The sequence below is a fragment of the Lactuca virosa genome, chromosome 4 (assembly GCF_052849685.1).
Source record: "Lactuca virosa cultivar CGN04683 chromosome 4, Lactuca_virosa_CGN04683_v6, whole genome shotgun sequence".
NCBI lineage: Eukaryota > Viridiplantae > Streptophyta > Magnoliopsida > Asterales > Asteraceae > Lactuca > Lactuca virosa.
The window spans coordinates 197,867,745-197,882,943 of record NC_136429.1 but is presented as its reverse complement, the minus strand read 5'-3'; the positions used below and the strand labels follow the sequence as shown (position 1 = coordinate 197,882,943).

The 15,199-nt window shown below is 39.3% G+C and overlaps 2 protein-coding genes across 2 annotated transcripts; both read left to right on the top strand.

Moving 5' to 3' along the window:
- The first annotated feature begins 737 nt into the window (after nucleotides 1-737).
- LOC145107897 (uncharacterized) lies at nucleotides 738-4,699 on the top strand. The gene is made up of 2 exons (XM_079044856.1): nucleotides 738-4,137; nucleotides 4,233-4,699. Exons 1-2 carry the CDS (start codon nucleotides 1,047-1,049, stop codon nucleotides 4,586-4,588), a joined length of 3,447 nt encoding a protein of 1,148 aa, XP_078900982.1. The 5' UTR covers nucleotides 738-1,046; the 3' UTR covers nucleotides 4,589-4,699.
- A 257-nt stretch (nucleotides 4,700-4,956) lies between these two features.
- Nucleotides 4,957-8,942, top strand: LOC145107898 (uncharacterized). Its single transcript, XM_079044857.1, has 2 exons — nucleotides 4,957-8,288; nucleotides 8,380-8,942. The coding sequence occupies exons 1-2, from the start codon at nucleotides 5,399-5,401 to the stop codon at nucleotides 8,727-8,729; spliced, it is 3,240 nt and encodes a 1,079-aa protein (XP_078900983.1). The 5' UTR covers nucleotides 4,957-5,398; the 3' UTR covers nucleotides 8,730-8,942.
- Nucleotides 8,943-15,199: the final 6,257 nt, after the last annotated feature.

Below are 15,199 nucleotides of genomic sequence, written 5' to 3'. Positions count from 1 at the left end.
TTCGGTGCTTACTCACATTCCAATTAATTCTTAACCATTCCTAATTAATTTATTAACCAAATAAATTAATAAATTATTTTCTCATTCTTCTAAAATTGTTTCTAGCTATTTCTAGTTCATGATGGCAATCTAAAAAGAACTTTGTTTTTTATTTCATAAAATTATACCAATTTAGTTATGTTAATCCAACAAAATTTTCCGCCATACAAACCCTAAAATCAAGTTTACAACCCTTGAGATTTTGTTATGCATCCGCTGTTGTTCTATTTATATCGATAGATGAGAACGATATATTTTCGAGGGGGGAGGGGGTAGGAGTTTTTTTATTTTTTTCTTATAAAAGAAATTACTTAAGAAAAATATGAAAAAAGAAAAAGGAAATTATTTTATATCGCTTAGTAACGAAGTAAAGTTTTAGAAACACATTGGATATTTGGACGGTTGGACCATCTATTTATAGAAAAAAAAAGTTAAAGATTAAAATAACATTTATGAATTTTGTGGTATGAGAACGAAGATAGCGATGCGGGCCACAGAGGCACAGATACAGATAGTGAGTATTACTTTTTTTTGTTATTGTATCGATATAACGTGGCAAAATCCTTCTTCTGGTTCTAATTCCAAGAAGAAGACAAGACAACATTCAATTTAAGAATGTCCAACCCGAACCGTCAAACCGTCAAACCTTTCACACCTCCCCCCAGAAACCGCGTTGAATTAAAAACCTTTTTTTTTTTTTTTTTATCACCAATTCACCATTCTCTTCTCTCCATCTTTGCCTGTCTCTCACTCTCACTCTCACTGTCGCCCATCCATCTCCTCTCACATCTCTTTCTAACCACCTTCATCTATCTATGTCCTGCTCACTGTTTAAGTCCTTGGACCTGCAACTCTAGCTACTTGCATTCACTTCCTTCAACCAGGTTAGTTAGTTCCTTCAAGCTGCAACTCTTCAAGTACGAATCTTTTTAAAGAAATGTGTAATCCCCGCCTCTTGAATTCGCCTGCCTTAAGCACGATATAATACTTTCAGAAAACGAAAAAGAATGACCTTTTCGATTATGTTTTTCTTGTTTCTGTTTGGGTTGGTTTATCTTTCTCCATCATCACTTGTTTCTGGAATAAACTCCGATGGGTTACACTTATTATCACTCATGACTCACTGGACATCAATACCTCCATCAATTTCTTCTACCTGGAATGCTTCACACCCAACACCTTGTTCATGGGTTGGAGTTCATTGCGACACTGCTACTAATCATGTCGATGCTCTCAATCTATCCAGTTACCTCATATCTGGCCAGATAGCCCCACAAATCGGTTACTTGAACCACCTTAGATCGATTGACTTGAGCTATAACAATCTATCTGGCTCACTCCCTTCACAACTCGGTAATTGCACCCTTCTTCACCATTTAGATCTTTCCTACAACGCCCTATCCGGAAGAATACCAGAGAGTTTAGGGAACTTGATTTCTTTAAAACAGTTGAGTCTTTATAGCAATAAGCTCACTGGTTCTATCCCTTCGCAAATCGGGAACTGTAGTCGTCTTGAAGAACTGGATATGTCCTTAAATCACCTCACAGGGAGAATACCAGAAAGCCTGTGGAATCTGCAAAACTTGAAAGTCTTGAGTCTTTACGATAATTCTCTTACTGGATCTATACCCCAATTTTCATTTCGCAATCCCCAATTGGAAACACTTTACCTCAGTTTTAACCAGCTTAGTGGTCCGATTCCGTTCAACATAGGTAACCTGAGCAAGCTATTAGACTTGGAGTTGAACGACAATGGAATCTCGGGTTCCATTCCTTCATCCATTGGGAATTGCAGTAGCTTGGAGACACTCATGCTTGGTAACAACCAGTTGACTGGTACGTTACCTGTTACCCTAAATGATCTTCCCAACCTTACTACTTTTGATGTTCATAACAACAGTCTAGAGGGCAGCATCATTCGTTTTAATGGTGGTAATTGTAAGGAGTTGGTGTATTTGGATCTTTCTTTCAACCATTTCCATGGCGTTCTTCCTCATGAACTGGGAGACTGTAGTAGCTTAAACCAGCTTGCTGCTGTTAGCTGTGGCTTAAGTGGTCTCATTCCTTCTTCTCTTGGTCAACTCACTTCATTGACCACCCTCCATCTTTCCATTAATCGTTTCTCAGGAAAGATTCCAACTGAGCTCGGGAATTGTAATTCCTTGGTTGATCTGGAACTCCATGCTAATCTACTCGAGGGAAATATCCCAAATGAAATCGGGATGTTAAGTCGATTGCAAATACTTCAGTTGTTCAATAATCATTTGACAGGAGAGATCCCTATGGAGATTTGGAAGATTAAAGGCCTCAAGAAGCTTAACATATACAACAATAATCTTTCTGGGGAACTACCTGGTGTTCTTGCTGAAATGAAAGAATTAACAGAGATTACATTGTACAACAATCGTTTCTCTGGAGTTATACCTCAGGGGTTGGGAATCAATAGCAGATTGATGATAATCGATTTCACAAATAACTCATTCACAGGAAAGATTCCACCAAACATATGCTTCCGGAAGAATCTACAAAGACTACTTTTGGGTTTTAATCATCTTGAAGGCAGTGTACCTCATGACATTGGAAGCTGTTCTAGTCTTTCAAGATTAATCTTGCAACATAATAACCTCACGGGTGTCCTTCCAGAATTTGTTGAGAATCATAACATGTTGTACATGAACCTTAAGAAAAATGGCTTCAATGGTGAAATTCCTGTTACCTTTGGGAAGCTTACAAATATCACAGAGATTGATGTTTCCATGAATAAACTCCATGGCCAGATACCCTTTGAGCTTGGAAACCTTGTGGAGCTTCAAGTTTTGAATCTTTCCTACAATGGGTTAGAAGGTCATTTACCATCTCATCTCTCCAATTGTAGCAGGTTGTTGGAGTTCGATGCAAGTCATAATTCGATAACTGGCTTGATCCCTGAGAGCTTTAGGAAGTTGACTCGTTTGTCAACTTTAAGTCTAAAAGAGAATCGTTTTTCTGGGGAAATCCCACATTTCATATCTGAACTCCAAAATCTAATAAGCCTTGATTTAGGTGGGAATTCATTCAGTGGAAACATTCCTTCATCGATAGTAGAGCTCCATAGTTTAAGTAACTTGAATCTCAGCAGAAACAGATTAACAGGGGATATTCCTTCTAATTTTGGGAAGATGGTAATGCTAGAGTACTTGGATGTTTCATTCAACAATCTAACTGGGGATTTAGCATCACTAAGTGACATTCATGGACTGGTTGACTTGAATGTCTCTTTTAATCACTTCACAGGGCCAATTCCAGAAATCTTGTTGTCATCTTCCAACATATCCAACTCATCATTCATAGGAAATCCAGGTCTTTGTGGCAATTTCAAACCTTGTGTTGTTCTTCAACCAATCAAGAAACACCTGAGCAAACAGCAATATGTAATGATAGCCATTGGAATATGTCTGATTGTAGCTGCTGTTCTCCTTGTACTTTATCTGGTGCTTTTTCTTCACAGAAAACAAAAACAAGACATTGAGATGCTTGGTGAAGGGGGTGTGGGTGTGGGTGTTTCCACTTTGATGATAAAAGTTCTGGAAGCTACTGAGAACTTGAATGATAAGTATATAATTGGGAGAGGAGCCCATGGAATAGTGTACAAGGCTTCTTTAGGTCATGATAAGGTTTATGCTGTAAAAAAGCTTGCTTCGGGAAGAACAAAAGGAGGACATACAAGTATGATACGTGAAGTGGAAACAGTTGGAAAAGTGAGACATAGAAATCTTGTGACAATTGAAGATTTCTTGATAAAAAAAGAATACGGTTTGATTCTTTACAAGTATATGAAAAATGGAAGCCTTCATGATGTTCTACATGAGAGAAAAAGTTTAAGCTTAGATTGGAGTATTCGATACAAGATAGCATTAGGAACAGCTCAGGCGTTGTCATATCTTCATTTTGACTGTGATCCTGCTATCGTGCACCGGGATATTAAGCCTATGAATATTCTTTTAGATGCTGACATGGACCCTCATCTCTCAGATTTTGGCATTGCTAAGCTTCTTGATCATTCTACTGCTTCACCTCCAACCACCTTACTTATGGGGACACTAGGATACATTGCTCCAGGTAAAGATTTAAGATTTATTATATACATTTATTTGTGTTTGTAAACTTGTTTATTGTTTATATTCATTTTATTTGGTTATTGATTTGTGTTGCAGAAAATGCGTTTACAAGCTCGAAAAGCATGGAGTCTGATGTGTATAGTTATGGGGTTGTGTTGCTGGAGCTCATAACCAGACAGAAGGTTCTTGATCCTTTGTTAATGGAGAGAACAGGAAACATGGACTTGGTGTCATGGGTTAGGTCAACATGGAGAGACACAGAGGAGCTTGAAAAGATTGTAGATGATGAGGTTTTAGATGAAATTGATGATACAATGATCAGAGAACAAGTGGAAAATGTTTTATTGGTGGCTTTAAGATGTACAAAATGGGAAGCAACAAGAAGGCCATCGATGAGAGAGGTTGTAAAGTGTCTTGAAGATACCAAATCTTCATTCAAAAGCATCGGATAATTATTAATATATTAGCTTGTTGGGGTTGTTAGTTGTTGTATACTTAAATGTCTACCTGTTTTTTTCTTTTTGTTTTTTAAGTCGATATAATATTATGATTTGGTTGCATCAGTCACGCACAGATTAAAGAATTTGGTAACAGTTGGAAATGCGAGTAACATGAAGAATATAAACGACTGTTGAATTTTGTCATTTGACTGATTTAATTATTCATTTAGTTATTCATGTAAACCGGCTCGTGTTAAAAGAAAGAATTGTTAATTCATTTTTCAAAAAGTAGAGTCATCGCTAATTTGTTTCGCATGTGTGTTCTTTACTTTTTGTTGGCATAAGTAATTAACTAATCAAGAATTGATGTTTTTGTTTCCTATAGGGATTGAACCCTAGTAGTTCATATCTGGAAAGTCGTGAGAAAATCCAAACTTTAATCTATAAAAGAAAAGAAAGATCGAAACACTAGAAACCCTTTCGGTTTTGCGAAATTTCAAGAAAACAGAGCATCCCACTGAGAACAGAATCAAATCATCAGTATCTAGATCAAATTCGGTTGCTTTCACATTAAAACCTCGTGGGTTTTTAAAAAAAAAAATTTGTGTGATGTGGACGAAGAACACACGTAATGATGATTTTGAGGTGATTTGATTGAGATTCGAGGCAAGCACAACCACAAAGAACGAAGACCTTTTGAATAGGCGTTAAAAGTAACCTCGAAATTCAATAAATCACTCTGCAACTCCCTCCACTACCACTAGTGTAGTCGACCACTCTTCACACTCATCTCCTCCAGCTTCCTCTTTCTCTTCGACATTAATGAAGATCAAGGTTGATTTAATTTACTTGTCAATGGTAGCTTGTTTCCTTCCTCCTCCATTCTATTCTGTATCTGGTTTGAGCTCCGATGGTGAAACATTACTATCACTCTCACGCCATTGGATTTCTATACCCCCATCACTCGTATCAACCTGGAATGATTCTGATGCAAATCCTTGTTCGTGGGTTGGTGTTCTTTGTGATCGGAACAAGCTGGTAATCTCTTTAGACTTATCAAAATCCCAAATTTCCGGTGAATTAGGGCCGGAAATCTCCCGGTTAACCCAACTGAAATATTTGAATTTGAGTTTTAACCATCTCTCCGGTCAAATTCCTTCATCGATAAGCAATTGTAGTCGTCTTCAACAGTTGGACCTGTCGCTCAACGACCTTACTGGTAAGATACCAGACAGCTTCGGTAACTTGCGTTTGAAATCGTTGATTCTTTCTAACAATTCACTCAATGGGTCCATTCCGGAATCCATCTTTCACATTTCCGGTTTGGAGGTGCTTCTCCTCAGCTCCAACCAGCTGACCGGTTTGATTCCGTCGAACTTGGGAAACGCAACCATGCTCAACAAATTATGCCTTGACGATAATCACTTCACTGGGTCTTTGCCTGATAGCTTAAATGATCTTGCTAACCTCGTTTATTTAGATGTTCATAAAGCTGGTGTAGAAGGTAGAATTCCTTTGGGTTCCAATGGTTGCAAAGATTTGATCTATTTAGATTTGTCTTTCAACAACTTCATCCGTCTTCCACCTGAGTTGGGAAACTGTAGCAACCTGCAACAATTCGCTGTTGTGAAATGCCGGTTAACCGGTGAAATCCCCTCTTCTTTTGGTCAACTCACCAAATTGACTCTCCTTTACCTATCTATCAATGAATTGTCAGGAAAGATTCCTACTGAGATTGCCAATTGCTCATCGTTGTCTGATCTTCAACTGGATCAAAATCAACTCGAGGGTGGTATTCCAAGTGAGCTTGGTATACTGAAGCTGAAATCCCTTTTTTTGTTTACAAATCGTTTAACAGGTGAGGTTCCAATGAGTATTTGGAAAATCGAAACCCTAGAACACCTTCTTATCTATGAAAATCGTCTTTTTGGTGAACTACCCATTGAAGTCGCCCAGATGAAGCAATTGAAAGAGTTTACTCTGTTTACTAATCATTTCTCCGGTGTCATACCTCAAAGTTTAGGAATGAACAGCGATCTTGTCATACTTGATTTCCTCGACAACTCCTTCACTGGACCAATCCCACCCAATCTTTGCTTCAGAAAGAAACTTGAGCGACTGGTTTTAGGGTTCAATAATTTCGAAGGTGGTATCCCTTCCAACCTTGGAAACTGTCCAAATCTTCTACGATTGAGATTAGAGAACAGTAGTCTCACCGGAGTTCTTCCAGAATTTGTGAATAATCCAACCCTAGATTACATGAACTTTGAAAACAACAATTTCACCGGTGAAATCCCAGCTAGCATCGGTAATCTTACGAATATATCACAAATTATCCTCTCCATGAATAGGTTTTCAGGTGTTTTACCTAAGGAGCTTGGAAATCTCGTTCATCTTCGAGCTCTGAACCTTTCCCACAATGCATTCGAAGGTCCTTTACCATCTCAACTAACAAATTGCAGGAAAATGTTGGAATTTGATGCAAGTGATAACCAGTTCAATGGCTCAATTCCATATGCTTTTCAGAGCATGTCAGGGCTAATGAGACTGTATTTAAGTGACAATCAATTTTCCGGGAACATCCCTGATTTCATATCTGAATTCCAGGCTCTGATAGATCTTCAACTTGATGGAAACGCATTAAATGGAACAATACCTTCTTCAATAGTAGAGCTCAAGTCACTCGACACATTAAACATCAGCAGAAATCATCTCACAGGTGATCTTCCCTCAGGTTTCTCAAAAATGGTCATGTTACAGCACATAGATTTTTCCCACAACCATCTAACCGGATCTTTATCATCACTAGCCGAGCTTCGTGTGTTAACTGGCCTCAACATTTCATACAATCTCTTCACAGGTCAAATACCATCACCATTGATGAAATTTCTCAATTCCTCTTTTGATTCCTTCTTAGGGAATCCAGATCTTTGTGTCGATTGTGGCTCAAACTGTGATCCTTTCAGAAACTTCAAGCTGTGTCCTGGTTCTTCAAACAAACAGAAAGGTCTTAGCAAGTTCCACACTGCAATGGTGGCCCTTGCAACATCTGCATGTCTGTTTGCAGTAGTTATTGGAGTTGGTTTCATGCTTCAATGTCGACAAAGAGAAAAACACGATATAGAAGAGGTGTATCCTGATAAAGAAGATGATGATGTTCTTTTTCAGAGAGTAATGCAAGCTACTGAAGACTTGAATGATAGGTACATAATCGGGAGAGGAGCCCATGGAACTGTTTACAAAGCTTCACTAGGTCAAAACGGGGTTTTTGCAGTAAAGAAGCTTATGTTTGGAGCTAGTAAAGAAGGAAGCACAAGCATGGTTAGAGAGATTGAAACAGTTGGGAAAGTCAGACACAGGAATCTTGTGAGATTGGAAGATTTTTGGATGAGAAAGAATTACGGGTTGATTTTATACAGGTATATGCATAATGGTAGTCTTCATGATATACTACACGAGATGCATCCACCTCCATTGTTGGATTGGAGCATTCGTTGTAACATAGCTCTTGGCACTGCTCATGGTTTAGCATATCTCCATTTTGACTGTGATCCTGCTATCGTGCACCGAGATATTAAGCCCATGAACATTCTTTTAGATGATGAATTGGAGCCTCACATCTCAGATTTTGGAATTGCCAAGCTTCTCGATCAATCCTCTCCGGCATTAATGAGTGGCATACTCCGTGGCACAATCGGATACATCGCTCCAGGTAAATTCAAATTTTTTTTTCAAGTTTAGGGTTTTTTGTTCATATATTAATTATATGATGATGATGATGAAAATGTTTGCGTGTCTGACAGAAAATGCATTTACAAACACGAAAAGCATGGAGTCTGATGTGTACAGTTATGGTGTTGTTTTACTGGAGTTGATAACGAGGAAGAAAGCGGTTGATGATTCGTTTGCGGATGGGTTGGATATTGTGAGGTGGGTGAAGTCTGTTTGGAGTGAAAAGGTGGAATTGGAGGTGGTTGTGGATTCAGGGCTTTATGATGATCTGTATGATTCTTTTGTAAGGGAACAAGTGACTGAAGTGCTTCAGCTTGCTTTGAGGTGTACAGAAACTGAACCAAACAGAAGACCTTCAATGAGAGAGGTAGTCAAGGAGCTTGAAGATGTGTACGGATCTCTCAGAAGCAAGCTTAAGTAGTTTTAGCTTTTTCAAACATACATACATATATGTATGTATGTATGTATGAGCGATTTTGGTTTTGTAGGGTTTTGACTTTCAGGAATTGGTATGATGAAGCACATTTAGGGTTTTGCTTTATGCATCATAATCATGTGAAAGAAAAACAAAACAGCAATAGGAAAAGGTAAAATGATTGTAATTGTAAAGTGGTTCTTAATTGATTGATTAAAAGATGCAATCCATGATTTGTAACAGAAGAAAGAGGAATACTTGATCAAAGTGGTTACCTGATTAACGATTAGACAATTAACAACAATGATCAAAGTGGTGTGGTTTGATTGATTTGATAAAGATCTGTATTATCTTCATCAGTAAAAGTGTTGAACCATTTAAGGCAAATTTCCTCTGGTGTGTGGGTGGATATCATTGACATTTGAAATCCGCACAAATGGTTTCATTAGGTTAAAAGTAGTGGGAGTTCAAATGTGTTGGTGGTGTCTGGTGTGCATTAACTTCATAAAAAAAATGTAATTCAATTTATGACTCATCAATGCACAAAGAGTAAAGGTATAGGTGTGGCTTAGAAATATAACAAAAAAACAAATAAGAAAATACCGAACAAAAATTCATGGTGAAGATCATATACCATCTTAACAAAATTTTATATGTAAGTGTTGGAACCTGAAAGTGAACCTCTAGCAATCTCTAACCTTTTGACAGTTCTGAAGTCCGCCTCAGATTCCGAAATAGAAGTTGGTGCGGAATCAATATGTAGTTTGAAGTGAAGCTTGCGTCCGGAAGTAGTAGACATTCCGAACGTTGTCAAGGCATTCCGGAATGGATGTAGTGTCCGGAATGATAATATGTAGAATCACTCTTTTGTCCGTCTGAATTAATTGTATTTGTCATTTAGCTTGATTTAACATGTCATAGGACTTAGTCTCTTTTGCCAAACCTAGATAATCAGAGTGTCAAAAATAACTCTATTATCCGGTCCTATGTTTGTATTTGGTTAGTACGATGTAATCAGTTCTCCTATTTAAAGGAGCTTTCTATTTTAAATCAAGTGACAGATTGTTCAATCAAAAATAGCAATATTCTAGTTTACTTCACCTTCCAAGCTATTCTCTCAAACATTCTTCTTGTTCTTCATTTATTGTCTTTACCTTGATCATTATCTTCACTCTTCATTAATATCTTGAACACTTTGTTGAATGCATTAACTCAGACTTGACTGGTCTTGCCAGACTTGACTGGAACATTCCTTAGTAAGCAGACATTGATCTTAAGCATTAACTCAAGGTTTGAATTTTCAAACATTGATCTTAAGCATTAATTCAAGGTTTGAATTAACTCCAATCCTATCAACATCGATGATGATGCAAATTTCTTTGAATTTCCACCTGAAGATGACGTCAACCTATCTGGTTCAGAAGTTCAGGGGAAGCATCAATCACACATTCAAACTATTCAGAGGGAGCAACACAACCCCATTGTTGATATTGGATCATTTGCTGCACAAGAACTTCCAAGGTTACATGTTTGGACCAAGGATCATCCTCTGAACCAAGTTATTGGAAACCCAAACGCTGGTGTACAAACCCGCTCTGCCATAAGTGTTCAAAATGAATGTCACTTCTCGGAATTTATCTCAATGGTTGAACCAAAATCCATCAAAGAAGCACTTGAACATGCTGATTGGATTACAGCCATGCAAGAAGAATTGGCAGAATTTGATAGAAATGAAGTTTGGACTCTCGTCCCTCTCCCAGCTGAATCATCCCATTGTTGGTACTAGATGGGTGTTTCAGAATAAATTAGATGATGCAGGAGTTATCATTAGAAACAAAGCAAGATTGGTAGCTAAAGGATTTACACAGATTGAAGGGCTTGACTACGATGAGACCTTTGCTCCTGTTGCACATCTTAAAGCTATCAGAATCTTTCTTGCTTATGTTGCTCATAAAGGCTTCAAGGTTTACCTGATGGATGTCAAAAGTACTTTTCTAAATGGTGAACTTGATACTGAAGTATATCTTCAACAGCCTCCTGGTTTTGTTAATCTTTCATATCCGAACTACTGCTACAAACTCCGGAAAGTTGTTTATGGCCTTAAGCAAGCTCCTCGCACATGGTACGAGACCCCCATTGACTTTCTCAAGCGTTCAGGCTTTCAAAGAGGAATTCTAGACCCTACTTTATTCCGAATGTCAAATGGAAAACATCTCATGCTAGTCCAAATTTATGTTGACGACATCATTTTCGGATCCACCAATTCTTCAATGCTTGCTGACTTTGCTAAGTTAATGGTCAGTAGATTTCAAATGAGTATGAATTGGGAATTAAGCTTCTTTCTTGGCCTCCAAGTCAAACAGACTAACAGATGAATTTTCATTCACCAAGAGAAGTATATTTCAGAACTCCTCAAAAAGTACTCAATGGACACCTGTGCCTCAGCCAAGGTACCAATGGGTTTCAGACACAAGATCTTTTCGGACCTTTCAGGTGTAGCCGTTGATGAAATGAAGTACAGAGGAATGATTGGATCCTTACTCTATCTCACAACAAGTCGACCGGACATCATGTTTTCAACATGTTTGTGTGCCAGATTTCAAGTCAATCCAAAGATGTCTCATCTTTTGGCTGTTAAGCAAATATTCCGATACCTCAAAGGTACACAGAATCTCGGAATCTGGTACCCACCAAATGAGAGTTTCCTACTTCAAGCATATTCAGATTCAAACTATGACGGTCTTCAATTGGATAGAAAAAGCACATCTGGTGGCTGTCAACTTTTAGGAGGTCGATTGGTTAGTTGGTCATCCAAGAAGCAAAACTGCATAGCTCTATCAACAGCCGAAGCGGAATACATTGCTGCTTCTAGCTGTACCTCACAAGTCCTCTGGATGAAATCTCAACTTCTGGATTATGGCTACCGCTTTCAACGCATTCCGATCTATTGTGATTCTCAAAGTGCAATTGCAATCTCGCACAACCCAATTCAGCACTCCATGACGAAGCACATTGACATACGGTACCATTTCATAAAATATCATGTCTTAAATGGCAACATTGAACTCATTTTTGTTCCATCTGATGATGAAATTGCTTATGTCTTTACTAAGGCATTAGACGAAACCAAGTTCAACAGTTTTCTGAACAAAATGGGTATGATGATGTCTGATCCTCAATTCTCTCAAGAGGTATGTACTCTCTGATGGAAACATCAGGAAGTAAAGTTGATTCCGAAGCAAAATCATTTTACATCTTGGAACTATCATCTCTCGGAATAATCAGGATCATTTTATGTGTCTTTTTATCTAACCTTCAATCTCAGTGTATGTTGAACAACTACTAAATCTTTTAACATTCAAATACCAATATATTCACATTGGTAACAACCTTGTCTCTGAACTTACTTCATAACGTCTTCCCGGAATTCAAATCCAGAATGGTAGTAAAACTCTTTCTATATTTTGCTCCGGAAAATCCAAAAACTTTGCTCCGGAAATCTTTTTCAAATTTTCATTCCGGACATCTTTCTCAAACTTTATTCCGGAATCGGATGAAATCTTTCTCTCCTGTAACGACCCAAATTTTTCAAAGAAATTTTCATTTTTAATTAATAAAACACATTTGCATAAACCATGAAATCCCAACATAATTGTTTTCAAATCAGCATTCATTACAACTTATTTAAATCATCAGAGTGTCCCCAAAACATATCAGTGAACGAGAGATAGAGTGCACGTCGCGCCATCATGCCTTGCCCTTGCCCTTGGGCTCAGATGTACCTGAAACAAATCAACAACCTGTAAGCGAAATACTTAGTGAGTTCCCCAGAGCATACCACACACAATACACATACACATATCCTGTTAGCTAATTAAAGCTAAACACATATCACATAAGCCATGCATACATAAAACCTGTAAGAATGTCATGGGCTACCCCACATGGTCTTTACCTAGGACTTCCATGGGCTACCCCACATGGTCTTACATCCAATGTCATGGGCTACCCTACATGGTCTTTACCTAGGACAGCCATGGGCTACCCCGCATGGTCTTACATCCAATGCCACGGGCTCCCCCCGAGGTCTTCCATGCAAAACACACATTCACATGACATACCAAAACACATAATGACTAACACATATATCATAATCACATAATGGGTCGACCTTGGTGCCTTAGACCCATGGGTATAGTGAGAAGACTCACCTCTGCCTGCTGAATACAAAAGCTGTTCTCCTAACGGTCCGTAACCTCCCGTGCTGAATAATAATATTAAACAATGTTAGGACTTTAATTTATCAAGGGAAACCCAAACTCCAAACCCTTCCATAAGGCCCAATTATCCATCCCTTGCTAATGGGTCCAAAGTCCAAGTCCAAAATCCTTAATGGGCCTCTTGGCCCAATAAAGCCCAATCAATATGTCCATGGCCCATAATGGATGATATGACTCATAATTCCCATAATACAACCATGCCCAATAATAAAATGAGGCCCAAAGAGCTCAAAGGCCCAAAACAGATTCGGCCCAACTATGATGCGTACGCTCGGCGTACTGGGGTCTTGGGACTACGCGCGGCGTACACTGGGTTACGCCTAACGTACAACCCGTTTAAGCACTTTCTCCATTAAGTGCTTAATACTCGTTTCCTTTACGTCCAAAAGGCAGATCTAAGTTTGTTAAGACGTCCTAAGGCATAAAGTTGGCAACTTTATGCCTTTGCATGCCTCATATACACCCAACACATCTATTAAGACCTTTCCAAGGTCTTTAACCTATGCATGAGGCCAAAACTCCCATCAAGACTCAATTTTTATGGTTCTAAAGGACCAAGGGACCTCAGATCTTTCATTCCCATCTTCTGGAGTTGCTTAACTCACAAATGGAGGTCCAAAATCAACCAAAAGGTACAAGGTAGAAAACCCTAGCTAAATCTAGAGATTTAAGATGAAAGATCCAAGCTTTTTACCTCCAGAAGCTTTTCAAGATGACTAAGATGCAGGTTCTTGAAGCACCAACTTGTTCCAAGCTTGTTTGACCACCTCTTCTTCTTGGAATGAACACTAAAAGGGTCACAAATGCACTCTTTAAAGCTCAAAATGGTCTCACAAGTTTCTCTGGAGTGTAAGGACGTTCTAAGGCCGTGGAGGATCTCTAGGGTTAAGTCCAAGGGACTTAAGGTCGCTTAAATAGGCCTCATGTCCGAAAATTAGGGTTTTGGACCACTGGCACGTACGCCCAGCGTACTGCTGGTACGCCCAACGTACGTCCAGCTCCTCCGCAACCAACCATGCATAGTACGCTAAGCGTACACTTAAGTACGCCCATCATACTTAAAGGACTAATTATGCTAAAATGTAAATTCTTGAGGGTTTCAAGTCATACCAGATTTAGGGTGTTACAACTCTCCCCCACTTGAACTAGACTTCGTCCTCGAAGTCCGTAGCTGTAAACAGTTCTAGGTAATGCTCCCGCATCTCCTCCTCCGACTCCCAAGTCCATTCGGAGCCCTTCCGGTGCTGCCATTGTACCTTTACCAACTTCACTTCTTTGTTCCGAAGACCCTTCGTCTTCCTATCTAAGATGACAACCGGCTTCTCGACATAATTCAGGCTCCCATCCACCTGAATGTCATCCAAGGAAACAACCGCGGACTCGTCAGAACACTTCCGAAGCTGAGACACGTGGAAGGTATTGTGAATCTGATTAAGCTCCTCTGGGAGCTCTAAGCGATATGCCACCTTGCTCACCCGGGCCGTGATCCTGAACGGACCTATGAACCGAGGCCCCAACTTGCCCCTCTTTCGAAACATGATAATTCCTTTCCAGGGCGACACCTTCAGCAGTACAAAATCCCCCACCTGAAACTCGAGATCCGAACGAATGAAGGCTTCGCAAGACCGACAAAAGAGCTACGCGGACAAGAGACGGAAACCTTTGGAGTTCCAAGTTGGGGATTGAGTACTACTGAAAGTATCACCTTGGAAGGGATTAATACGTTTTGGAAAACGTGGTAAATTAAATCCAAGGTATATCGGACCATTCGAAATCCTCGCCAGGATTGGCCCGGTGGCATACAAGCTACGATTACCCCAGGAACTCAATCACGTTCATCCTACCTTTCATGTGTCGAACTTAAAGAAATGTTTGTCTGATGAGACTCTTGTCATTCCTTTGGAAGAAATTGAGATCAATGAGAACCTCCACTTCGTAGAGGAACCTGTTGAAATCATGGACCGAGAGGTCAAATCGACTAAACAAAGCCGCATTCCCATCGTAAAGGTCCGGTGGAACGCCAATCGAGGACCCGAATTTACTTGGGAACGTGAGGACCAAATGAAACAAAAGTACCCACATCTATTCCCCAACCCTTGAAGTCCCACTCAAAATGCAAATTTCGGGACGAAATTCCTTCTAACGGGGGGATAATGTGACAACCGTCAAATTCAAGTCAACAAGTCAAAGTCAACA

Coding starts and splice junctions, on each gene's coding strand:
- LOC145107897 (XM_079044856.1), top strand. CDS start 1,047: ATGACCTTTTCGATTATGTTTTTCTTGTTTCTGTTTGGGTTGGTTTAT. Junction 4,138..4,232: donor ACTAGGATACATTGCTCCAG/GTAAAGATTTAA, acceptor TTTGTGTTGCAG/AAAATGCGTTTACAAGCTCG.
- LOC145107898 (XM_079044857.1), top strand. CDS start 5,399: ATGAAGATCAAGGTTGATTTAATTTACTTGTCAATGGTAGCTTGTTTC. Junction 8,289..8,379: donor AATCGGATACATCGCTCCAG/GTAAATTCAAAT, acceptor CGTGTCTGACAG/AAAATGCATTTACAAACACG.